General features: G+C 45.2%; 1 protein-coding gene across 7 annotated transcripts in view; it reads left to right on the top strand.

Moving 5' to 3' along the window:
• The window catches only part of LOC144510838 (ubinuclein-1-like), an 81,127-nt gene extending 62,781 nt beyond the window's left edge, over window positions 1-18,346 (top strand). For 4 of the 7 annotated variants that reach the window (XM_078240793.1, XM_078240795.1, XM_078240791.1 and 1 more), the window contains 3 exons: window positions 2,824-3,094; window positions 11,880-11,969; window positions 16,304-18,346. In XM_078240793.1, the coding sequence (XP_078096919.1) occupies window positions 2,824-3,094; window positions 11,880-11,969; window positions 16,304-16,356 (414 nt within the window). In that variant the 3' untranslated portion in view covers window positions 16,357-18,346. The remainder of the gene's footprint in view (window positions 1-2,823; window positions 3,095-11,879; window positions 11,970-16,303) is intronic. The other 3 variants (XM_078240792.1, XM_078240796.1, XM_078240794.1) reach the window with 3 other exon arrangements.
• Window positions 18,347-26,784: the final 8,438 nt, after the last annotated feature.

Below are 26,784 nucleotides of genomic sequence, written 5' to 3'. Positions count from 1 at the left end.
GCTATGATATTTGGTGGCACGGTGACATAGCAGTTAGCACTGCTGACTCACAGCGCCAGGGACCCAGGTTCGAATCCTGGCTTGGGTCACTGTCCGTGTGGAGTTTGCACTTTCTCCCCGTGTCTGCGTGGGTTTCCTCCGGGTACTCCGTTTTCCTCCCACAGTCCAGAGATATGCAGGTTAGGTCGATTGGCCATTCCAAATTGCCCCCTTAGTGTCAGGGGGCCTAGCTAGGGTAAATGCATGGGGTTATGGGGATAGGCCTGGGTGGGATTGTGTTCGGTGCAGACTCGATGGGCCAAATGGCCACCTCCTGCACTGTAGGATTCTACGATTGCCAGTCGTGTAAGCATTATAAAGCTGAATTGGGATTACCATTCTGAATCGCTTTGCTTAGCTTGTGATATATGTATACGCTGATGCATTCTTCTGATGTGATACATCTGACATGATACTTGACTCCATGCAAAGTGAAAAAAAAACTACTGTGTGGCCTAGCTTTGGTCGTAGTGCTTCAATTTAATTTTAAGATTCTGGTCCTTTGTAAGGCAATAATTTTCTCTCCTTTCTCATATATTTCCCATTGTAATCTGTCTTCTAGCCAGGTTTTGGATTGAGACAAATGCAAAAACATCAAGGTTACTGTTACAAGAGACGACCCTCCCAAGTTTCATTCAATTTTGTTTTAGTAATGAAACTCTACTGGGACATGGTGACGTAGTGGGAGTGTTACTGGACTAGTAATCTAGGGGTCCAGGCTAATTCCCTGGGCACATGGCCTCTGGTGGAATTGAAATTTAATTGGATAAAAAGAAAGAAAATATGAATTTGGAAGGTAGTCTTAGTCATGATGTCACAAAACTATCACTGATTGCAGTACGCACCCCACTGGTTCATTTATGCTGTTAAGGGAGTTGAGGATTTTGACCCTGGGACAGTGAAGGAACAACTATATAGTTCCAAGAGAACCTTGGAGATCGGGGTATTCCCATGCATCTGCTGCCCTTGTGGTTTGAGGTTGTGGGTTTGGAAGGTGTTGTCAAAGGAGGCTTGTTAAATTTGTTGCTGTGCATCTTGTAGATGGTTCACACTGCTGCCACTTCACGTCAGTGGTGGAGAGCGTGAATGTTTAAGTTGGTAAATGGGTGCAAATTGAAGTGGACTGCTTTGTCCTGGATGTTGTTGAGTTTCTTGTGTTGTTGGAGCTGCACCCATCCAGGCAAGTGGAGAGTATTCCATCACACTCCTGACTTGTGCCTTTCAGATGGTGGACAGGCTTTAGGGAATGAGGAGATGAACTAGTCACTGCAGAATTCCCAGCCTCTGGCCTGCTCTCCCAGCCACAGTATTTATATGGCTGGTTCAGTTTTTAGTCAGTGGTAACCCCCGAATGTTGTTCATGGGAGATTCAGTGATGGTAATGCTTTTGAATATCATGGCGAGATAGTTAGATTCCCTCTCTTGTTGGAGGTGGTCATTGTCTGGCACTTGTGTGGCACAAATGTTTCTTGCCACTTGTCAACCTAAGCCTGAATATTGTCAGTGTCTTGCTGTATGTGGACAAATATCTGAGGAGTCATGAATAATGCTAGACATTGTGCAATCATCAGCAAACATTCCCACTTATATTCATTCAAGGAATGTGGACTTTGCGAGCTAGGCCAGCATTTTGACCTGGTGACAGTGAAGGAATGGCGATATATTTCCAAGTCAGGATGATGAGAGACTTGGAGAGGAGCTTCCAGGTGATGGTGTTCCTGTGTATCTGCTGCTCTTGTCCTTCTGAATGGTAGTGGTTGTGGGTTTGGAAGGTGCGGTCTAAGAGCCTTGGTGAGTTTCTGCAGTGCACCCTATAGATAGTACATACTGCTTCTACTGTGTGTCAGTGCTGGAGGGAGTGAATGTTTGTGGATGGGTTGCCAATCAAACCGGTTGCTTTGTGGATGGTGTCGAGCTTCTCCATGTTGTTGGAGCTGCACCCATCCAGACAAGGAGAGAGTATTCCATCACACTCCTGACTTGTGCCTAATAGATTGTAGACAGGCTTTGGGGAGTCAGGAGATGAGTTACTCACCGCAAGATTCCTAACCTCTTGACCTAATTTTGTAGCCACAATATTTGTATGGCTATTCCAGTTCAGTTTCTTGTCAGTGGTAACCCCCTCCCCCCCCCAAGGATGTCTTTTGACTTGATGATGGAAGGAAAGTCATTGATGAAGAAGCTGAAAATGATTGGGCCTAGGACACTGCTTTGAGGAACTCCTGCCATGATTTCCCTGGGACTGAGTTGATTGACCTCCAACAACCAGAACCATCTTCCTTTGTGTTGAGTAGAATTGACCAGTGGAGAGTTTTCCCTCTGATTCCCATTGACTTGAGTTTTTCTAGGGCTCCTTGATGCCACACTTGGTCAAATGCAACCTTGATGTCAAGGCCAGTCACTCTCACCGCACCTTTTTATTTAAAATCTTTTTTTTAACAATATTTGGACCAAAGCACGTTCAGGAATTGACAAGGCGTTATATAGATATACAGCTCTAATATGAGCCTGCGCTACCTGAGAACTCAGTATGAAAGACGACCGTCTAAATGTTTTCACCACTAAAAGGAAATGGCATTTATTTATTGAGTTTCTGAAAATGTCGATCTGCTAACCAGCAATTCCTTTCGGGTAATATTGTGCAAAATCAAGTATGCTTATATTGAATTGTTTTCAAGCTGTCAAAATAACAGTATGCAATCAAAGTGAACTGAAGCTTTAATTAAATGAAGATTTTAAATACTGATGTAAGATTGGCGTTTATGTTGATATTTTCTGTCTTAGTCTCTCCAGGCTACCACAGGAGCAGCGCTACTTGCCAGCTCTCCATCCTTGAGTCTTCTGTCACCTTCCTTTAATACAGCAAACCAGAAAATAACTTCAGCAACCCTGAGCCAAGCCTCACTCGGGATGATGCCAGGCATTGTTCCTATGCACTTTACCTTTCCCACGGTTTTAACGTTAGGCTCAGACTCCACACCAAAATCCACTGTATCGACAGATGCAATAGTCACGGGACCTGCCCCAGGGACATTCCACCACGGCCTTGCACATAGTAAGTTTTACGTTGTGGAGGGTGTATCACGAGTCCACCTTGTTGTTTGAGCTCTCGTGCGACACTGTCCTGTGGCAGCATCCACAGGAGTCAAAGTACAGAGTGCCATTCCCTTCAGAATTTAGAGTGCATGTCAAAACATAATAAAGTGATTATTCTTCTGTTTGAAACGTGTTCCTCTGGTGAATATTCATGTACTGAAGGTAAATGCTGATGATCTGATTGAACAAATCGGCTTGGTTGAACCCAAACGTTTGCTGTTATAACCACGCTTTAGTGATTGTGAACTGTTGGAATCAGTAACTCCCAGCCATTTATTCCCAAATGTATTCTCATTTGTATTCTCAATTCTCTATTGCATGACGTATTCAAATAAGGGCTGCACGGTGGCACAGTGGTTAGCACTGCTGCCTCACAGCGCCAAGGACCTGGGTTCGACTCCCAGCTTGGGTCACTGTCTGTGCAGAGTCTGCACATTCTCCTCATGTCTGCGTGGGTTCCCTCCGGGTGCTCCGGTTTCCTCCCACAGACTGTTCACAACCTCGCGAGTCATAATTGATCCCAAGATGAGTTTCCCACCTCCGTCATCACGTCACTCTCACCTTCGTTATGTTGCCCAACCTCCGACTCTGCCTCAGCTCAACTGGTGCTGCTGAAACCCCCTCATCCTGCGTTTGTTGCCTCGAGCCTCCACTATTCCAACATACTTCTAGCAGGCCTCTCCGAGTCTGCCCTCTGTAAACTTGAGATCATCCAAGGCACTACTGCCTGTATCCTAACTCACAGCAAGTCCTGTGCATCCAGTACCCCTGTGCTTGCCATCAGAATTAAGCAATACCTAACTTTTTAAATTCCCATCATTCTTTCCAAATCCCACTATAGCCTGGTGCCTGCTCTCCTCCTCCTCCTCTCTCTCTCTCCCTCTCATCTCTCCCCCCCCCCCCCCGGTGCCTCACGATCCCTGATGGAGTGTGACTTGCAGGGGAACTTGTAGATAATGGCCTTCCCATCCGTTTACTCCCCTATTCCTCTATTTGGTGGATTTGGAAGGTGCTGTCATGAGAGCCCTGGTGAGTCTCTGCTGTGCATCTGGTAAGATGGCCACCAACACCGACTTTTAAGGGGTGTCTTGACAAATACATGAGTAGGGATGGGAATAGAGGGATATGGTCCCCGGAAGGGGGAATAACTGACTCTAATTTGATTTAGTTTCTTATTGTGACCATCCAGAAAAGAATGTTTAGTCTTACACTGACAGCGGTGGAGCTGGTTTGAACAAGCTGCTAGTTTTCACACCTATCAGATCCTGTTTTTTTAGGGTCATTGCTCATTTCTTCACTGCCAAAGACTGACAATAAGTATTCAACAGTTAAAGTCTTTACAACTTGGTCAGATGTCTAACAAAATTTACTCCGAAAATGTCATATGGGATCTTTGATTAAAACTGTTCCATTCTGGATCTTTAAACAGGGAATTTAACCTTTCCTATTCTCCTAAAAGTGATTTAGAACTCTTAACCTTATATAAACTAATGGAGCTATCATAGAAACTAGAAGCAGGAGTAGGCCATTCGGCCCTTCGAACCTGCTCAGCCATTCATCTCGATCACAGCTGCGCGCTTGCTTTCAGTGACTGATCTACGAGGACTCCAAGGAGTCGTTGAGTTTTAAAAGTTTGTTTATTAGTGTCACAAGTAGGCTTACATTAACACTGCAGTGAAGTTACTGTGAAAATCCCCTAGTCACCACACTCCAGCGCCTGTTCAGGTACACTGAGGGAGAATTTAGCATGGCTAATGCACCTAACCAACACGTCTTTCGGACTGGGAAGAAACCGGAGCGCCCGGAGGAAACCCACACACAGGGAGAACGTGCAGATTTAATTGACCCGAGGCCGGAATTGAACCAGGTCCCTGGCGCTGTGAGGCAGCAGTGCTAACCACTGTGCCACCGCGCCGGCCCGAGAGAGTATCCACCCCTCTCAGTTACCCGTTCAAGTAATAATTTGTCAGTTTTACTCGTAGGTAAGCTATAGCTGAGGATATATCTGTGTGATCTATCTGAGCTGTGTATATATGTCCCACTGTCATTGTTGCAGAGAAAACTGGATTGCTAGCTTTTTGTAAGTTACTGTGGGTGATCAGAGAAAAATCCTTGCTGCTTTAGATCTTGCCTGCAGGGCACTAGATCCTATCACAGTTATTGGCTTCCTTTGTTTAAGAAAAGATAATTTTGTATCTGCAACAATGTTCCATTTGAGTGTAAAGGCAATTCTGATCTAAAATTTTACAGCAAGTCAGAATGTGCTGTTCGATGGAGGCTAAGGGGAGACCTGATGGAAATATAGAAAATTATGAGAGGCATAGATGGGGTTAGCAGTCAGAATCTTTTTCCCAGAGTTGAAATGTCTAATACCAGGGGGCATGCATTTAAAGTGAGAGAGGGAAAGTTCAAGGGAGATGTGAGGGGCAAGTTTTTTACACAGAGCGTGGTAGGTGTCTGGAACATGTTGTGAGGGCTGGTGGTGGAGGCAGATACGATAGGGGCATTTAAGGGGCTTTTAGATAAGCACATGAATATGCGAGGAATAGAGGGATATGGAGCAAGGGCCGGCAGAAGGGATTAGTTTAGTTTGCTGTCATGTTTGGCACAACATCGTGGGCCGAAGGGCCTGTTCCTGTGCTGTACTGTTCTGTGTTCTAAGGACAGAAACCACACTGAAAATGGCCCTTTGGTGCATTGTGTCTGCACCAATCGAAGACCGGCTATTCTAATCCAATTTTCCAGCACTTGGTACAACGTATTATTTTCCTGTGAGATTATGGGTGTATGTTCCTCAAAGGCCATGGAGTCTGGTTGCTGAGTTTAATTGCTGTTGTGTAAACTTTGGGTCATGTAGATGTCAATTAAGAGATTGCCAGGCGTCACTAAGTGAATTGGTGCAGAAATCTATTTAAAAGATTGTTGATAACCTGCCTCTGGAATGTTGTGCTCGAAGGAGTTCCCAAATCCAAAAATCCATGGTGGGTGGAAACACATCTGGGAACAGGTAATGTGTCAAAGTTCATGAGGTATGGGGAGGCCATGAATAGTGAGCGTTTGACAAGTCAGAATGGGAGAAAGGTTCTCCCTGAGTTAGGAACTACTTTTAGCATTGTTAAAACATAATTCCATCACTCATCTTTGGTCTCGACCAAGTGTTACTTTGATGACTCTGTGTAACTTAGCTGATGAATGGGAGCTTAGGTGTGTGTGCCCTACCCAACAGGATATTACACCAGTGTCTTTTGGCACGTGGAATCCCCTCCACTTGCCTGGATCAGCTCTAACAATACTGAAGCTCAAAACCATCCAGGACAAAGCTTGATTGATACTCCATTCACCATCTTACGGCTGATTCCGGGGATGGCAGGACTGATGTATGAGGATAGATTGGCTAGGTTAGGATTGTTTTCGTTGGAGTTCAGACGAATGAGGGGGGATCTCATAGAGACATATAAAATTCTAACAGAACTAGACAGGGTAGATGCAGAGAGGATGTTCCTGATGATGGGGAGAGTCCAGAACCAGGGGGTCACAGTCTGAGGATTCGGGCTAGACCATTTAGGACGGAGATGAGGAGACATTTCTTCACCCAAAGAGTGGTGAGCCTGTGGAATTCATTACCATAGGAAGTAGTTGATGCCAAAACATTGAATGTATTCAAGAGGCAGCTGGATATAGCACTTGGGGTGAATGGGATCAAAGGTTATGGGGAGAAAGCAGGATTAGACTATTGAGTTGGACAATCAGTCATGATTGTGATGAAGGGCAGAGCAGGCTTGAAGGGCCAAATGGCCGCCTGCTCCTATCTTCTGTGTTTCTATGTTTTTAAACATTCACTCCCTGCACCACCAATCCATGGTAGCGACAGTGTGTGCCATCTACAAGATGCACTACAACAATTCACCAAAGCTCCTTCAACAATCTCATGTGTCGCCTTCTCAATTCAGGATGGGCAATAAATGCAGGCTCAGCCAGCGATGCCCATATCCCATGAACAAATAAAAAAAGATAACTCGACCCCTATAAAAGTACAGGAATCCTGTCCTTGTATTTCTGGCTCCACCTATGGCCATCCTCATGGACTGTTGACAGGCGTGACTATCTATAGTGTGAATGTTGGCACAGGGCTTAGATTGAAGCATCTAATTTTATTCCACCACAGAGGTGGTACCATCACGCCCAGTTAATCACTGCCAGATGTACCATCAAATAAGCAAAAGTTACAGATCAAACTACACACCTAAAACAAAATACACAAAGCGGATTATAGCTCTTGTTCTAACCATTTTTAACACAGCTTTAAACATTCAGATTTTGCCCTTGTATTTTGTTGTGGTCAGGATTGTAAATAATACAATGAACAAAAATGTGTAAATTATAATTCCTTTCATGCAGTTTTAAATAGAGTCACAATAAGGAGCAAATAAATCTGAAGCATGAAAAATTCAATTTAAAAAAATCTAGAATTAAGAATCTTTTGATGACCGTGAAACCATTGTCGATTGTCAGGAAAACCCATCTGGTTCAGTAATGCCCTTTAGGGAAAGAAATCCGTCGTCCTTATCAGGTCTGGCCTATATGTGACCCCAGAGCCACAGCAAAGTGGTTGACTCTCAACTGCCCTCCAAGGGCAACTAGGGATGGGCAATAAATGCTGGCCCAGCCAGTGATGTCCATGTCCTACGGATGAATGAATGAATAAATAAATGAATTAGTTAATTAAATTATGTCTTTCCCAATTTTAGAAATATTGTAGCATAATATTGAAACGGCTTCCTTTAATAAGTTAATTTAAATTCATGGCATTCATTTAAAACTTCCTTTGGTTTGTCAATAATAGTACAATCCATCCAGTATTTACCATTATATCTGCTGTTACATTTTCAGAAGCAAACAAGACACTTTTTATATGCTCTATGTTCTACACACACAGTTTATTTATTAGTTACAAGTAAGGCTTACATTAACACTGCAATGAAACGACTGTGAAATTCTCCTAGTCGCCACAGTTCGGCGCCTGTTCGGATCAATGTGCCTAACCAGCACATCTTTCAGAATGTGGAAGGAAACCGGAGCACCCGAAGGGAACCCGTGCAGACATGGGGAGAATGTGCAAACTCCACGCAGACAGTGACCCAAGCCGGGAATTGAACCCGCGTCCCTGGCACTGTGAGGCAGCAGTGCTAACCACTGTGCCACCGTGATTGCACTCTTGATGCACATCATTCAAAATAATGTACAGTTTTAACATAAAGTTGCATCAAGTTCCTGGGCATTATTGGGGGTAGAATTCTAAGCTTCATGTTTTATCTGTGCTGTGTGGTGTTTGCACATTCTCCCTGTGTTTGCGTGGGTTTCCTCCGGGTGCTCTGGTTTCCTCCCACAGCCCAAAGATGTGTGGGTTAGGTTGATTGGCCATGCTAAATTGCCCCTTCGTGTCAAAGGAATTTAGCAGGGTTAAGATGTGGGGTTATAGCGATAGGGCCTGGGTGGGACTGTTGTCGGTGCAGGCTCAATAGGCCTCCTTCTGCATTGTAGGAATTTTAGGGATTCTATCTTGATGATTTTGCACATATGCCTCTAATAATTACTTCACTGATAGGCCTAAAGGAGTGGTTAGGGTTTACAAAACAGCAGGTCTTGACTATGTGACTGGCTAGTTGTGCCATCAATCAGTGAAAAAGAATTCTGGCAAGTATCATCATCAATGAATGCTAGGAATTAAACATTCGTCCCCTCCACCACCAATGCATCGTGGCCGCAGTGTGTTCCATTTACAAGATGCACTGCAGCAACTCCTCCAACCTTTGACAGCACCTTCCAAACGCGTGACCTCGGCCACCTAGAACAAGGGCACCAAATGCACTCGAACACTACCCACCTCCCGAGTTTCCCTCCAAACCACAAACCATCCTGATTTGGAAATACATCACCGTTCCTTCACTGTCAATGGGTCAAAATCCTGGAACTCCTTTCCTAACAACACTGTGGATGTGTCTACTCCACATGGATTGCAGCCGTTCAAGAAGGCAGCTCACCGTCACCTTCTCAGGGGTGGGCAGTAAAGGTTGGTCTAGCCAGCGGTGCCCACATCCCATGAACTTTAATCCAGAGTTTCTCAGAGAGGGACCGAAAGTTAGTAAAAAGTTAAAATAAGAATGTTATTCTGTAAGCTTAATCATTTTGTAATGTATGTTAATATGTGCTATAATGACACCTCGTTTCTTGAGTAAAAGTGACTAGGAGTTATTGAGCCTGGAAAAAAAACTTTATCAAGAAGATGTCTGATGTGTATGGGGACTAAAGCTAAAATTGAATTAATTTAATGTATTTATTGCTCATTATGTTGAGTGGGAACAGTGATTCAGTCGATACACTCTGGCTTCGCATTCAGAAGGTTGTGGGTTCTAGACCCACTCCAGAGACTTGAGCGTGAAAATGTAGGCTGCTGCTCCACTGCACATTGACGGTATCCTATACTACAGTGAGGTGGCAGTGGTTAGCACTGCTGCCTCACAGCACCAGGGACCTGAGTTCAATTCCGGCTGGGTCACTGGCTGTGGAGTTTGCACGTTCTCCCCCTGTCTGTGTGGGTTTCCTCCCCCACTCCAAGGATGTGCGGGTTAGGTTGATTGGCCATGCTAAATTGACACTAGTTTCAGGCGGATTAGCAGGGTAATTGTGTGGGGTTATGGGAATAGGGCCTGGGTGGGATTGTGGTCGGTGCAGACTCGATGGGCCGAATGGCCTCCTTCTGCACTGTAGGGATTCTATGATTCACAGTCCGAAAGACATGCTGGTTAGGTGCATTGGCTGTGTGCTAACTTCCCCTTCAGTGTTTAAAAAGTTTATTTATTATTCTCACAAGTAGGCTTACATTAACATTGCAATGACGTTACTGTGAAAATCCCCTAGCGGCCACAGCTCGGCACCTGTTCACAGGCGCCAGTGTGGGGCAACTAGAGGTTTTAGCAGTAACTTGATTGCAGTGTTAATGTAAGCCTACTTGTGACACTAATAAATAAACGTTAAACTGTTGGAGGTACGGCCTTTTAGATGAGATGTCAAACTGAGGCTCTGGCCACACACTTGGGTAATTGTAAAATGTCTCATGGCACTACTCTGAAGATGAGCAGAGAGATTATCCCCGGAGACCTGGCCAATATCTATCCTTCGATCAACATCACAAAATACAGATTATCTGGTCATCATCGCACATTGCTGCTTTGGGGAACTTGCTTCGTGCAAATTGGTTTCAGCGTCTCCTGCATTGACTACACTGCAGTAGGCACTACACCAGTCTCTTAATCACTGAAGTTAAGCATTCAGGTGCAGCAGGCAGTTAAAAAAAAAAAGCCAATGATATATCAGCCTTCATAGCAAGAGGATTTGGGTGCAGGAGCAGGGATATCTTGCTGCCATTATACAGGGCCCTGGTGGCATTTGGAATATTGTGTACAGTTTTGGTCTCCTTACCTGAGGAAGGATGCTTTGCTCTAGAGGGAGTGCAGAGAAGGTTTACCAGACTGATTCCTGGGGTGACGGGACTGAGATATGAGGAGAGATTGAATTGGTTAGCATTGTGTTCTCTGGCGTTCAGAAGAACAAGGGAGGATTTTGTAGAAGCTTATAAAATTCTAACAGGGCTAGGGTTGACGCCAGAAGGATGTTCTCAATGGTGGAGGTATCCATAGTAAGAAGTCTCACAACACCAGGTTAAAGTCCAACAGGTTTATTTGGTAGCAAATACCATAAGCTTTCGGAGCACTGCTCCTTCGTCAGATGGAGTGGATATCTGCTCTCAAACAGTGCACTGTACACCAGGTGTCTGTGCACTGTTTGAGAGCAGATCTCCACTCCATCTGACGAAGGAGCAGTGCTCCGAAAGCTTATGGTATTTGCTACCAAATAAATCTGTTGGACTTTAACCTGGTGTTGTGAGACTTCTTACTGTGCCTACCCCAGTCCAACGCCGGCATCTCCACATCATGAGGTATCCATAACCAGGGATCACAGCCTAAGGATTCAGGGTAGACCATTTAGGACAGAGATGAGAAATTTCTTCACCCAGAAAGTGGTCGGTGTATGGCATTCACTACCACATAAAGTAGTTGTATGTTTTCAAGAAGCAGTTAGATATAGCTCTTGGGGTGAAGGGGATCAAAGGGTATTGGGGGGGTGCGGGAGGAGGCAAGATCAGACTATTGAGTTGGATGATTAGCCATAACCATAATGAATGACAGAGCAGGCTTGAAGGGCCAAATGGCGGCCTCCTGCTCCTATTTTCTATGTTTACACCTTTGAAAGTACTTAACTCAAGGCTTTGGAAATCCTGAGGTTGTGAAAGGTGCTATATGAATGCAAGTCTTTTTTTTTCAAAATATACAGCAATGTAACTCCTCGATCAATTTGCCGTCTTAAGCAATTATTGTGGAAATGCAGTGGAGATCAATGGGTAAACACTTCATTCTTAAAGTAATGTGTTTTGTTTGGTAGGTTAATTGTCCTTGCTTTCTGCTGTCTTTACCTCTCAACTGTCCCTCAGCTGCACCTTTGACATCGAACCAGCCACTGAGACCCTGTAATGCTGATGGCATCAAATCACTTTCTCACCTTTATAAACCAGTGAATGTGCTCGTTATTGCAGATGTGCTGTGCTGAAATAGCTAATCACTAAATTGCATGCCGTGGCTTTCCACTCTTGCCAATCAGCTCTCTCTCTCTCTCTCTCCATCCTCCAGGTATTTTTGCTGGCTTACACACAACCCCTCACCATGCAGTGCAGCTTCCACACGCTGTTTTGCCCACCCACATACAGCAGTCTCTCCAAGGTAATATAGCATGTGACTCTTTCCACTGTGCGTATCCCAACGTGATGGCAGATTGCTAAATATTGTACTTTGTGTGTGTACATTTTTTACCACTTTTTTCTTTTCAAATGTTTGTATATTTTTTCTTATTTTAACGATAGTCTGATATGCTGACAAAATGTTGAGGGGAAAAGTCTGGCCATGGGAGCCTGTAATTACAGATTCAAGATGCTTGTTTTATACTGTACAGTATGGTTTGTTATCTTGTCTTCTTCTTTAGGTCATATCGCATTTGTTAGGAGCGACATTCAGTTTCCAAGAAGGAACTGTATTTCTTATTTTGCAAGTGCTTGCATTAAAACTATAATAAGTTTATATCACTACCAAAGATACTTAATAGTTTTTTCTTAGAAGCTTGGAATAGTGCTCCTGCTAAAATTGAGAGGCATAGAAAAGGTTGACAGTCAGATTCTTTTTCCCCAGAGTTGAAATGTCTAATACTAGGGGGCGTGTACTTGAGGTGAGAGGGGGGAAGTTCAAAGGAGATGTGAGGGGCAAGATTTTTTTTACACAGAGTGGTAGGTATCTGGAACGCGCTGCCAGGGGTGGTGGTGGAGGCAAATACGATAGGGGTGTTGAAGGGGTGGCACAGTGGTTAGCACTGCTGCCTCACAGTGCCAGGGACCCGGGTTCAAATCCAGCCGCGGGTCACTATCTGTGTGGAGTCTGCGCGTTCTCCCCGTACCTGCGTGGGTTTCCTCTGGGTGCTCCGGTTTCCTCCCACACTCCAAAGATGTGCGGGTTAGGTGGATTGGCCATACGAAATTGACCCTTAGTGTCAGGGGGATTAGCAAGGGTAAATATGTGGGGTTACAGGAATAGGGCCTGTGTGGGATTGTTGTCGCTGCAGACTCGATGGGCCGAATGGCCTCCTTCTGCACTGTAGGGATTCTATGATATCCAAAGTGCTTTAGATAAGCACATGAGGAATAGAGGGATATGGAGCAAGGGCAGGCAGAAAGGGATTAGTCTAATTTAGCATCATGTTTTGACACAACATTGTGGGCCTGTCCCTGTGCTGTACGGTTCTCTATTGCACCAGAACTGCCAATCTGATAAAAGGCTGGTAAAGAGAATTGCAGCACGTGCTTGCATTTAGCCTGCTCCCGGAGTCACTTCTCGGGCAATGCATGGTTCAGAATGGGGTCACCATTGTGTCTGTCACTTCACTTGGCCCCGGAAGGTGATTTGCATTGAAGTTGCACACAATGTGTGCCTCATCTCTGCAAGTTAATGAGCAAGAATCGCCAGTGCAGTGGTGAGGCTCGAAAGAAGCTGGATTGTTTGACCCAAATCTTCAGACAAAGGCCTAGTTATTTTTCAATATCATGCCCAGACCACTGAACCACGTGAGTGGCAAAATGAGTGAATTTTAGAGAATTATAAAGAAGGTTGGGCCCATGAACTGCTCCACTTGAGGGATGCAGCTCCTCTTCATTCACGATAAGGGGCTGGGGGGGGTGGGGGTTGCGGGGGGGCATGCATTTAAGGTGAGAGGGGGGGAAAGTTCAAAGGAAATGTGAGGGGCAAGTTTTTTTTACACAGAGTGATAGGTGTCTGGAACGTGCTGCCAGGGGTGATGGTGGTGGAGGTAGATACAATAAGGGGCTTTTAGATAAGCACTTGAATATGCAAAGAATAGAGGAATTTGGAGCAAGGGCAGGCAGAGGGTATTAGTTTAATTTGGCGTCATGTGCGGCACAACATCGTGGGCTGAAGGGCCTGTTCCTGTGCTGTACTGTTCTATGTTCTAACTGTATATGTCCCAGTTAGGTTTAATTAGCCTATATTATTAAAGAGTTAAAAGCCACTGTTCTCGCAACAACATTTTTCTCTAAATTAGTGCTTGTATATTTGTAAAGATGTTGCCAAGGGCCGAAAGGACTGGGACTGCACAGGAGCTGGTCCACATGTGCTTCATGTTTGGTCTGCTCTAACTGAGAACTAGTTGTTGTTTGCATGTTTCAGGTAAAGTATTAAAGTCCAACCTGTGCTGATTTTGAAAATGGAAGATTAGCTTCAATATCCTTATGGTGGCTTTTTTGGGAGTGTTGGGTACCTTTTAAAAGAATGTGATTGCAGCATTTGACTTGCAGGCTTTACTGATGCCATTAACTTTGTTATTTCCACTCCCTGTGCTTACTAACCTCCTCACGTTGTTGGGTTGTATATTCTCCGACATCCAGTTTTGACAGAAATATTCAGGGATATCTGTGAGGCTGTACAGAAGCGGTAGCACACTGGTATCTGGTAATGTTGCTTTAATGTTCCGCACTATCACAGTCTGTCGATTTGACAAGGTGGGGAGGGAGGGTTATGTTAAAATTTAAAACGGAACAGCACCCAGTCTACCCAGCAGCTCCTTCAGTCTCAGTGGGAGCAAACTGCAGTTGTACATAGTCGCCTCCAGTCCAAACATCTTTCATTGTCCATGGGGAATGATAGATGTGCTGATTCTTGGCACTCTCACTCCTGGTCCCAGTCCCTGCTGGAAGGAGGTAGATTGTGGTTGGGTTGGGTGAAGGCAGGGTGCCAATTTAATGGCGCTCCGTCATCAACAGGACTGCTCGTGTTCAAAGTCTGGCTGGGCACCTGGTTAAGGAATTGCTATCTGTGGATCTCCACCTCCAGCAAAGTGGCAGTGGCTTCAGAAGAGAAGAAAGAGGGAGAAATCATAGCAAAAATTAGTGAGTAAAGGAGGAAAAATAGATTCACTATAGCATCAGTCATTGTAGCTACTCTGGAAGACTTCATGAATTGTACTGGAATAGAGGTGTGACTGAGGGTGGCATGGTGGCACAGCGGTTAGCACTGCTGCCTCACAGCGCCAGGGACCCGGGTTCGATTCCCATCTTGGGTCACTGTGCGGAGTTTGCAGGTTCTCCCCCTATCTGTGTGGGTTTTCCTCCGGGTGCTCCGGTTTCCTCCCACAGTCCAGAGATGTGCAGGTTAGGTGGATTGGCCGTGCTAGATTGTCCCTCAGTGTCAGGGGGAGGAGCAGGGTAAATATATACGTTTATGGGAATAGGGCTTGGGTGGGATTGTTGTTGGTGCGGGCTCAATGGGCCAAATGGCCTCCTGCACTGTAGGGATTCTGTGATTCCAGTTAGCCCTAGAAGAAAAAATGTTAATTTTTTTTACCCCTCCATTTAAAGCGAAGCACCAGTGCTTGTGCAGTGCCAACTGATTTCAGGAGAATGGAATCTTGAGGTTTAAGTTCAATTCAAACGAAGCTCTGCTTGTGCACAAACTGTCCTTTCACCTTTCAAACCTCTCCATCCAATAGTGAAGGATAAGCATGTCCCTCCTCTGTTGCAGGAAGGGCCTTTGTCATGAGCTTGAGTGTTCCTAGTCTTACTCCAACTAAGCAACAATGCACAGAATGTAACTGCCTATTTATTGGGGCTCAATGAGGAATGCTGGTGTAAAAAAATATATAAATTCTCTGTTTTATAGAAGGGTACTACCAAAGGTGGGGGAGTCTAAAACTAGAGGGCATAGGTTTAGGGTGAGAGGGGAGAATTACAAAAGTGTCCAGAGGGGCAATTTTTTCACAGAGGGTGGTGAGTGTCTGGAACGAGCTGCCAGAGGTGGTAGTAGAAGCGGGTACAATTTTATCTTTTAAAAAGCATTTAGATAGTTACATGGGTACGATGGGTATAGAGGGATTTGAGCCAAATGCGGACAATTGGGATTAGCTTAGGGGTTTAAAAAAAAGGCGACATGGACAAGTTGGGCCGAAGGGCCTGTTTCCATGCTGTAAACCTCTATGACTCTGTGCTTCTGAAAGACAGCATGGTGGCACAGTGGTTAGCACCGCTGCCTCACAGTGCCAGGGACTCGGCTTGGGTCACTGTCTGTGCGGAGTTTGCACATTCTCCCCGTGTCTGCATGGGTTTCCTCCGGGTGCTCCGGTTTCCTCCCACATTCCAAAGACGTGCGGGTTCGGTGGATTGGGCATGCTAAATTGCCCCTTAGTGTCAGGGGGATTAACAGGGGTAAAATATGTGGGGTTATGGGAATAGGGCTTGGGTGGGATTGTGGTTAGTGCGGACTTGATGACCGAATGCCCTGTAGGGATTCCGTTCTGTTCTAAGTTTGGCTCAGGACATGTTTGGTTACTTGGAAGGAGCTATGTTTTGAAGCTTGCTCGGAACTGACACTGGATAGAAAAACTGTTTCACAGCGTTTCAAAGACAATCTACTCCCTGCCCTTTTTTACCGTCCTGGAAAGCCATCCATAACGTCGATCGTCGCTGATTCTTTTTTTTTCTCTCCCTTCCCTTCAAATCCAGAAAGCAACAAAATCCACGGGGAGACTTCCAGCATGCAGCGCAAAATGCAGTGAGCTCTGCTACAAAGCACAGTTGAATGAAGCTAATGTTGCGATGGCACCGCAGCAACCTCAGAGGGAGCAGCCGAGCTGTAGGAGCTGCTAGGCTGGATGGCCAACTCTGCATTTGCTCTTGTTTACGGATCACTAGCGCCCTTTTACGCCGAGGGCGAGTACACTAGTCGAAATCTGCTGCGTACCTTTTGAGACTGACGACCGGAAAGGGCTTTGCTTCGATGGCAAAGATACCGGGGCCAAGTGAATGGATAGCTGGAGGACTTCGAGTTGGTCTGGTGTATGCTTGGATTCAAAAGTGTATAGAAAAGTATCTTCCACTGAATGCCTATGCAAGAACGATTTTAATATTGACACAATAGCGATGGTCATTAGAGCAAAATGTCATGCAGTGCATTCCTGAGATTTAAGGCAGCTGGAGTGTTTAGGTTTGTTTCTGTACGCTGTTCTAACCATTAAACTAAATAATCCTGTGTTCAGCGGTGGGCTTAATTAAAGCTTTTATCTTTTCTTCAGGCAACAACAACTTGGAATGTGTGCAGAGTGGCACTATCTGAAACGTAGGCGCGTGGTGGCGGTGGGGGGTTGCACTCTCTGACACTCTAATGTGGAGGTGGGGTGAATTCAAGCCAGTACGGCTTTCAGGATAAGCAGGTTAGAAATGTGTGCACCTCTCGTTTGGCACAGTCAAACACCCGCTAGAGTTTTCTGTCTTTTAATGATGTCCCAAGTTCCGATTAGTGTAGAGTTCTTCAGAGCACTATGCATTGGATCGATTATTTAAAAAAAAAAGGAAAAAAAAATAAGTTAAATTGCTATTTATTGCCTGTAATGGTGAATTGTTTAAGGAGCATTTATACATTGTGGTGTCCTTGCTCTGTTGGTGCACTGTGATCAGGACCACGACTCCTGAGGCACTATTGTGACCACCCTTGTGCTCGTTCGAAGAGATGTGTATCTAGCACAAGAGAATGTGAATTTTAACAAATCAGAACTGTGATGGGTTTTGATTAACGATTCAAGGGAAAAAAAAAAAGGCTAGTATTAAAGAATTTGCTTTAGGTACCTGTATCAACCACCTCAGTAGTGGCTAGAACTAAGCAGCTTGGCCTGGTGTCCAGCAGTTTAATTTAAAAAAAAAGAGAGAAAGCCATTAATCTCAGTCATATACTCTTACAGCTCCTCGTGTTACTGTAAACCCAGGAATGAAGGTGGGCTTATGGCCTTTGGCTTTGGCCCGACACAAAAAAAAATGATCATTTAGTTTGTGACGATACGGTATCGTTAACGGATACCGCCAACAGTAGGAGTAATACAATTGCAGTGCCTTTCCTTGTTGCGGAGAAGATGGAAAGTATGTGCTGAGATTTCATGTATTCTTAATCCCTGTACGACACTAACCTTATTTATATTTTTTAAAAAAAGGAAAATGAACTGCAGGATTTGGGAAGTGATTTTTCTTTTTTTTAAAAAGGGAGAATTCGCCTGTAGTCCATAATTTGGCACAATGGAGTTGATGATTGAGAACCATGTCGGCAAAGAAGCCAAAGATTTTTTTCATGCAAGATAACGCAACTGTGGACTGATGGTTTGGAAGAGTGTGTTGTTTTTTTTTCTCTGACATTTTCAGAAGATTTTTAAACAAAAATGACATTTCATCTCTGGAGTGTTCCAGTCACGTTTGATACTATTGGGTGACTCACAGGTATGATGATGTTCTACAGAAACTCAGGACTTGAAAATTGCTGGATCTGATTTTGTGTTAATGAAGTTTAGCTCTACTTGAAATTGTATAATCAATCCTCCAACTCTGTATATTGTGATGTGTTAGCAAGTTCAATTTGTTTGAATTAAAATAGACATTACTTTGAATGATGGTGCTTTCATTGTACATTGTTTTATTTGAGACTTGTGTATGTATTTGCTGCAGAACAAGAAGTGGTTGTTCCTGTTGCACACTGACATGTCAATAAACTAGAACATTTTGGAGAAAATTGGTGTTCGTGGCTTGCGTCTTTTTTCTCAAAGGATGTTTCCCATCAGCACAATTGAAAATGGTTTATTTGAACCACCTGGAAGCAACCATTAATAGTCATTTCGCTTTGTACCCTATTTCTAATTCCCTTTCTAATAAAAATGGCACCGATTTTGTTATAACCAAATGTTCACGTGAAGGTAAAAGAACAAAGAAAAGTATCGGTGGCAGCCATGATGTTGGACTGGGATGGGTACAGTAAGAAGTCTCTCATCAACAGGTTAAAGTCCAGGTTTATTTGGTATCACTTACCTGATGAAGGAGCAGCGCTCCAAAAGTTCATGATATCAAATAAACCTGTTGGACTTTAACCTGGTGATGTGAGACTTCTTAAAGAACAGTACAACACAGGAACAGGCCCATCGGCCCTCCAAGCCCATGCCGATCATGATGCCCTAACTAAACTTTAAATAAAACCCTTCTACCTTAATCGGTCCCTATCTCTCTATTCCCTCCGTATCTGTGTACCCATCCAGATGCCTTAGATTTGCTAATGTGCCTGCTTCCACCTCTGGCAGCGTGTTCCAGGCACCCACCATTCTGTGCGTGAAAAATTCCCCCTGCATTTCTCCCTTAAACTTTCTCCCTCTCACCTTGAACTTGTGCCCCCTTGTAATTGACACTTCCACCCTGGGAAAAAGTCTCTGACTATTCACCCTGTCTGTGCCCCTCATAATTTTGTACACCTCCTATTAGGTCTCCCCTCAGTCTCCGTATTTCCAGTGAAAACAATCATAGTTTATTCAACCTCTCTTCATAGTCAATGCCCTCGAGACCAGGCAGCACCCTGGTGAACCTCCTGTGCACTCTCTCCAAAGCTTCCACGTCCTTCTGGTAGCGTGGTAACCAGAACTGCAGTACTCCCAAGTGCAGTCTAACCAAGGTTTTATAGCTGCAACATGATTTGCCAACTCTTGTACTCAATGCCCCGGCTGATGATGCCATATGCCTTCTTAATCACTTTGGCACCTGTGTTGCCACTTTTAGGGAACTGTGGACCTGCACGCCCAGATCCCTCTATGTTAATTAGACCACCTTGATTTACTGAGGAGGAGGCCATCTGGCCCCTCGAGACTGCTCTGCAATTGTGTGAAATCATGGTTAGAGTCGTAGAGGTTTACAGCATGGAAACAGGCCCGTTGGCCCAACTTGTCCATGCCACCCATTTTTTTAAAACCACTAAGCTTGTCCCAATTGCCTGCGTTTGGCCCATATCCCTCTATACTCATCTTACCCATGTAAATGCTTTTTAAAAGACAAAATTGTACCCGCCTCTACTACTGCCTCTGACAGCTCATTCCAGACACCACCTCTGTGGAAAAAAATGTCCCTCTGGACCCTTTTGTATTTCTCCCCCCTCACCTTAAACCTATGCCCTCTAGTTTTAAACTCCCCTACCTTTGGGAAAAGGTGTTGACTATCTAGCTGATCTATGCCCCTCATTATTTTATAGACCTCTATAAGATCACCCCTAAGCCTCCCACAGTCCAGGGAAAAAAGTCCCAATCTATCCAGCCTCTCCTTATAACTCAAACCATCAAGTCCCGGTAGCATCCTAGTAAATCTTTTCAGCACTCTTTCTAGTTTAATAATATCCTTTCTATAAAATGGTGACCAGAACTGTACACAGTATTCCAAGTGTGGCCTTACTAATGTCTTGTACAATGTCCCAACTCCTCTATTCAATGTTCTGACCAATGAAACCAAGCATGCTGAATGCCTTCTTCACCTTCTTAATCTGTGACCCAACTTAATATATCCCTCTTTGCCCCACACCCCCTTAATATCTTTGGATAACAAAAGTCCATCAGTCTTGGTTTTAAAATTAACAATTGACCTTGGATCAATTGCCATTTGTAGAAGAGAGTTCCAAACTTCTAATTGTAAAAGTGTTTGCACATCAAAGTATTCCTTCATTTCACTTCAGAAAGGTCTAGTACTGACATTTATATTGTGCCTCTAGTCCTCGACTCCCCAACCAGTGGAAGAAGTTCCCCTTTCTCTTCTCAATGTCTCAGGAAACCTTGAATAAATCCATCCTTAACCTTCTAAGCTCCAGGGAATGCAATCTTAGTTTGTGTAATCTTTCCTTGTAGCTTAACTCTTGGAAGTCTGGGTATTATTCTGGTAAATCTACAATGCAATCCCTCCTCTTCCAAACGTGTGGTGTCCCAGAACTGCCCGCAGAACAGATTGGTATGGCCAAGACCACAAGGAACTACAAAAGGTTGTGAATGTAGCCCAATCCATCATGCAAACCAGCCTCCCATCCATTGACTCTGTCTACACTTCCCGCTGCCTCGGAAAAGCAGCCAGCATAATTAAGGACCCCAAGCACCCCGGACATTCTCTCTTCCACCTTCATCCGTCGGGAAAAAGATGCAAAAGTCTGAGGTCACGTCCCAACTGACTCAAGAACAGCTTATTCCCTGCTGCTGTCCTTTTGAATGGACTTACCTTGCCTTAAGTTGATCTTTCTCTACACCCTAGCTATGACTGTAACACTACATTATGCAATCTCTCCTCCTCTATGAACGGTATGCTTTGTATAGCGCGCAAGAAACAATACTTTTCACTGTTAATACATGAATCAAATCAGTACTCCAGGTCTAATAAGGGTTTTATAGAGTTGAAGCATAACTTCCACACTGTCTACATTCTAGTGCCCCAGATGTAGGCTATTCTATTAGTTTTGTTGGTTATTTCCTGTATTTGTTGCGTTTTAAATGGTCTATGTACCTGGACATCCCCCTTAGCTTTTCATAGAATCCCTACAGTGCAGAAGGAGGCCATTCGGCCCATCGAGTCTGCACCGACCACAATCCTGTCTAGGCCCTATTCCCGTAACCCTACATATTTACCCTCCTAATCCCCCTGGCATTAAGGGGAATTTATCATGGCCAATCAACCTAACGCACACAGCTTTGGACTGTGGGAGGAAACCGGAGCACCCGGAGGAGACCCACCCAGACACGGGGAGAATATGCAAACTCCACACAGTCAGTCAGCCAAGGCTGGAATCAAACCCGGGTCCCTGGCGCTGTGAGGCAGCAGTGCTAACCACTGTACCATCATGCCACCCAAGCTTTTCACCATTTAGAAAATATCCCTGTTTAGGTCCCAAGATGTGTGGAAATTAAGTTACAACTGTGGCAGACAGCTCTGTCAGCAAGACTGGAAAGTGCTTATGTACAGACAAGGCCTGGGTCAGGTCAGCAGTTGCTTATTCAGAGAAGTGACTAATCTAACCTTGTGTCAGTTTCTTAAACACTCTGTTCACGGTCAGGACCGCGGCCACAGGATGAACCAAAGACGAGTACAAAAACATACCAAAAACAAGATATGGCGACATATTATGCTAATGACGGATTAGAAGGAGACGGTTTTCTATTGGGTAAGAAAGGACAATAATCTACACTATGATTGGTGGACTATTGTTGTAAATTAAGGATTAGAATGTTACTCATTTCTCATTTGCTGTAATGAACTATAACCGCAATACATCTGTACGAATCAACAGAACACCCAGCAGTGTATCCCACTGCATGTGTGTCCTCCTTGTGCGCAAGTAATAAAGCTTGGAAGTTTGAGTACTCTTAGTGCCATAGTCTTGATTGTACCCAAGTCAACAACAGATAATTGACTACTTAATTCAGCAGCACAGTGGTTAGCACTGCTGCCTCACAGTGCAAGGGACCTGGGTTCGATTCCGGCCTCAGGTCACTGTCTGCGTGGAGTTTGCAGGTTCTCCCCAGGTCTGCGTGGGTTTCCTCCGGGTGCTCCAGTTTCCTCCCACAGTCCTAAGATGTGTGGGTTAGGTGGATTGGCCGTGCTCAATTGACCCTAGTGTCAGGGGGATTAGCAGGGTAAATATGTGGGGTTACGGGAATAGGGCCTGGGTGAGATTGTGGTCGGTGCAGACTCAGTGGGCCGAATGGCTTCCTTCTGCACTGAAGGATTCTATGATTCTAGCTCTGCTTATGGTTTAAAGAAAGCATTTCATCCAAATCCAATTTATTTCCATGCAAACCCTTTTAAACTCAGACAAAATGATTAAATTCAGTTTTGACATTTCTAGCACGGTGGCACTGCTGCCTCACAGCACCAGGGACCTGGGTTCAATTCCAGCCTCGGGTGACCGTCTGTGTGGAGTTTGCACATTCTCCCCGTGTCTGTGTGGGTTTCCTCTGGGCACTCCAGTTTCCTCCCACACTCCAAAGGTGTGCGGGTTAGGTGGATTGGCCATGCTTAATTGTCCCTTAGGTTCAGGGGCACTAGCAGGGTAAATAGGTAGGGTTATGGGGATTGGGCCTGGGTGGGCTTGTTCGGTGCAGGCTCGATGGGCTGAATGGCCTCCTGCTGCACTGTAGGCATTCCGTGATTCTCGATCCTTCGATTTCTTAAATCAGTGGAAAGAATTTATCAAAGTTGATGCGAGTATCATCGGAGTATTTAATGCTTTTAGTGAAAATATTACTGGCAGCAGCTGCAATAAGGTGAAAGGTAGAAAATTCTGTAGACCTTGTCAACTAATCATCGGAAGGTGACCCATTCTGTATATTACTAATTAGCACAGGTTAATGGCTATTGCTTCATTATCATCCATCACCATTTCATTTCAGTTCCACCTGATCCCAACCAGAAACACCAGCAGGCTGGTGAGAATGGAATATCGCAGGCACACGGCACGAGAACCACCTTCAGCAGCTAGGTAATTGTGGAGAGTGCAAGTCTGGATAAAGGAGGCTCGAAGAGAACCCAGAGAGGCACTCCTGCTTTTAATATTCCCTGTAAGTGGCTAGCATTTATATTTAGGGATAGAAAATCACCCAATTGAATATTGTGAAGACTGAAGTCATTAATTTTAGTCCCTGCACAAATCTCCATTCCCTCTCTACCAACCCCATCCCCCTCTTTGGAAGCAATCTGAGATTAAGCCACTCTGTTCGCAACCTCACTGTCACATTGGATGCAGAAATGATCTTCCATCCCCCTGTTCAAGCCAACACTGAAACCCTTTACATCGTAGTCATAGAGATTTACAGCATGGAAACAGGCCCTTCGGCCCAACTTGTCCACGCCGCCCTTTTTTAAATCCCTAAACTAATCCCAATTGCCCGCATTTGGCCCATCTCCCTCTATACCCACCTTACCCATGTAACTGTCTAAATGCTTTTTAAAAGACAAAATTGTACCCGCCTCTACTACTACCTCTGGCAGCTTGTTCCAGACACTCACCACTCTCTGTGTGAAACAATTGCCCCTCTGGACACTTTTGTATCTCTCCCCTCTCACCTTAAACCTATGCCCTCTAGTTTTAGACTCCCCTACCTTTGGAAAAAGATATTGACTGTCTCGTTGATCTATGCCCCTCATTATTTTATAGACCTCTATAAGATCACCCCTCAGCCTTCTACGCTCCAGAGAAAAAAGTCCAAGTCTATCCAGTCTCTCCTTATAACTCAATCCATCAAGTCCCGGTAGCATCCTGGTAAATCTTTTCTGCACTCTTTCTAGATTAATAATATCCTTTCTATAATAGGGTGACCAGGACTGTACACAGTATTCCACGTCCTCCTAACATCACCTGATTCAGCTCATTTGCCGTTGTAAACCTCATTCATGTCTTGTTAGCTCTAGTCTTGACCATTCACCACCTGCTTCAGACCCAGTCTAGCGGTTCTATCCTTTAGGACTCAGCCAGCTCAGTGGTGCTACCAAGAAACACTTGGTGATGGACATTGGAGTCCCCCACCCAGAGTACATTCTGCACTCTTGCCACCCTCAGTGCTTCCTCCAAGTGGTATTCAACGTGGAGGAGTACTGATTCATCAGGTGAGGGGGGAGGGGAGACAGTATGTGGTCACCAGCAGGAGGTTTCCTTGCCCATGTTTGACCTGGGGCAATGAGACTTCATAAGGCAAATTGAGTGAAGATGAGTCTGAATAAATGTGATTCTCCGGCCTCTGATCCACGGGCGGAGTTCTCCCAAAATAATTCTAAGACCATAAGACGTAGGAGCAGAATTAGGCCACTCGGCCCATCGAGTCTGCTCCGCCATTCAATCATGGCTGATATTTTTCTCATCCCCATCCTCCTGCCTTTTCCCCATAATCCCTGATCCCCTTATTAATCAAGATCCTATCTATCTCTGTCTTAAAGACACTCAATGACCGGGCCTCCACAGCCTTCTGCGGCAAAGAGTTCCACAGATTCACCACGCTCTGGCTGAAGAAATTCCTCCCTTATCTCTGTTTTAAAGGATCGTCCCTTCAGCCTGAGGTTGTGCCCTCTGGTTCTAGTTTTTCCTACCAGTGGAAACATCCTCTCCACGTCCACTCTATCCAGGCCTCGCAGTATCCTGTAAGTTTCAATAAGATCCGCCCCTCATCCTTCTAAACTCCAACGAGTACAGACCCAGAGTCCTCAACCATTCCTCATACATTCCTCATCTTCATGGGGTCCAGAGTTGATGTTGAGGGCACCCAGGGCAACTCCCTCCCGGCTGTATACCACTGTGCCACCGCCACCTCTGCTGGGTCTGTGGGACAGGACATACAGTAAGGAGTCTAACAACACCAGGTTAAAGTCCAACAGGTTTATTTGGTAGCAAACGCCACTAGCTTTCGGAGCGCTGCTCCTTCGTCAGATGGAGTGGAAATCTGCTCTCTTCTCCAAGGCGGCCTTCACGACACACGACAGCGCAGAGTCGCTGAGCAGAAACTGATAGCCAAGTTCCGCACACATGAGGACGGCCTAAACCGGGATGTTGGGTTTATGTCACACTATCAGTAACCCCCACAGCTTGTCTTCTGGACTTGCAGAATCTCACTGGCTGTCCTGTCTGGAGACAATACACATCTCTTTAACCTGTGCTTAATGCTCCCTCCACTCACATTGTCTGTATCTTTAAGACCTGGTTGGCTGCAGAGATTCGCATTCTAATCAGTATTCTGTAACTTGATTTTGTGTCTCTGTGCCCTGTTTGAGAAAATACACAGGACAGGACAGTGATGGGGGTCTAACAACACCAGGTTAAAGTCCAACAGGTTTATTTGGTAGCAAACGCCACTAGCTTTTGGAGCGCTGCTCCTTCGTCAGATGGAGTGGAAATCTGCTCTCTTCTCCAAGGCGGCCTTCACGACACACGACAGCGCAGAGTCGCTGAGCAGAAACTGATAGCCAAGTTCCGCACACATGAGGACAGCCTAAACTGACGGGAATGTCAGTTTGGGATACAGCTCTCCCAATTTTGTCACAAGCCCCCAGATGTTAGTAAGGAGGACATTCCAGGGTCGACAGGGCTGTGTTTGCCCTTGTCATTTTTGGTTTGATGCTGGGTGGTCCGTCCGGTTTCATTTCTCTTTGTTTCCTTTGTAGCGGTTGAATCCAACTGAGTGGTTTGCTGGGCTATTTCAGAGGGCATTTAAGAGTCAACCACATTGCCGTAGATCTGGAGTCACATGTAGGCCAGATCAGGTAAGGATGGCAGATTTCCTTCCCTAAAGGACATTGGTGAACCAGATGGGTTTTTCTGACAATGGCTCATCATTAGCCTTTTAATTCCAGATATTTGTTGAGTTTTTAAATTCCACCATCTGCCGTGGTGGGATTCGAATCCGGGTCCCCAGAGCGTTACCATGGGACTCTGGATTACTGGTCCAGTGACAATACCAGTACGCCACCACCTTCCTTCAGGGTCAAAATCCTGGAACTCCCTCCTTAACACTATGGGTGGGATTTTCCAGCCACGCTTGCCCAAGACCGGAAAATCCCCCCCCCCCGCCCTGAGGTCAGCGAACCTTTACATGGTCTGCCCCCTGCCTGCTACGCTTCCTGTGGCGGGTGGGATGGGAAAATTCCATTCTATGGACGCACCTACACCAACTGTGGCGGTTCAAGAAGGCAGCTCACCACCACCTTGTCAAGGACAATTCGGGTTGGGCAGGAAATGCTGGCCTAGCCAGTGACGCCCACATCCCAAGATCGTACTAAAAACAACGGATTGTGTCGGATGGTAGATAGCACAGTGTTTAGCACTGCAGCCTCACAGCACCAGGGACCTGGGTTCGATTCCCGGCTTGGGTCACTGTCTGTGTGGAGTTTGCACATTCTCCTTGTGTCTGCGTGGGTTTTGTCCCACAGTCCAAAGATGTGTGGGTTAGGTGCATTGGCCGTGCTAAATTGCCGCTTAGTGTCAGGGGGACTAGCTAGGGTAAATACATGGGGTTGTAGGGATGGGGCCTGGGTGGGGTTGTGCTCGGTGGAGACTCGATGGGCCTCCTTCTGTGCTGTAGGGATTCTGTGAAATAAAAAATATGGCAGACAGTGCCGATTAGACAGGTGATGCTTGTTAATTTGCAAATACTCCATTAATATTTTTAACAAGAAAC

This window comes from Mustelus asterias, chromosome 23 (assembly GCF_964213995.1).
Source record: "Mustelus asterias chromosome 23, sMusAst1.hap1.1, whole genome shotgun sequence".
Lineage (NCBI taxonomy): Eukaryota > Metazoa > Chordata > Chondrichthyes > Carcharhiniformes > Triakidae > Mustelus > Mustelus asterias.
The sequence above is the reverse complement of the archived record's forward strand: the minus strand, read 5'-3'. Positions and strand labels throughout refer to the sequence as shown.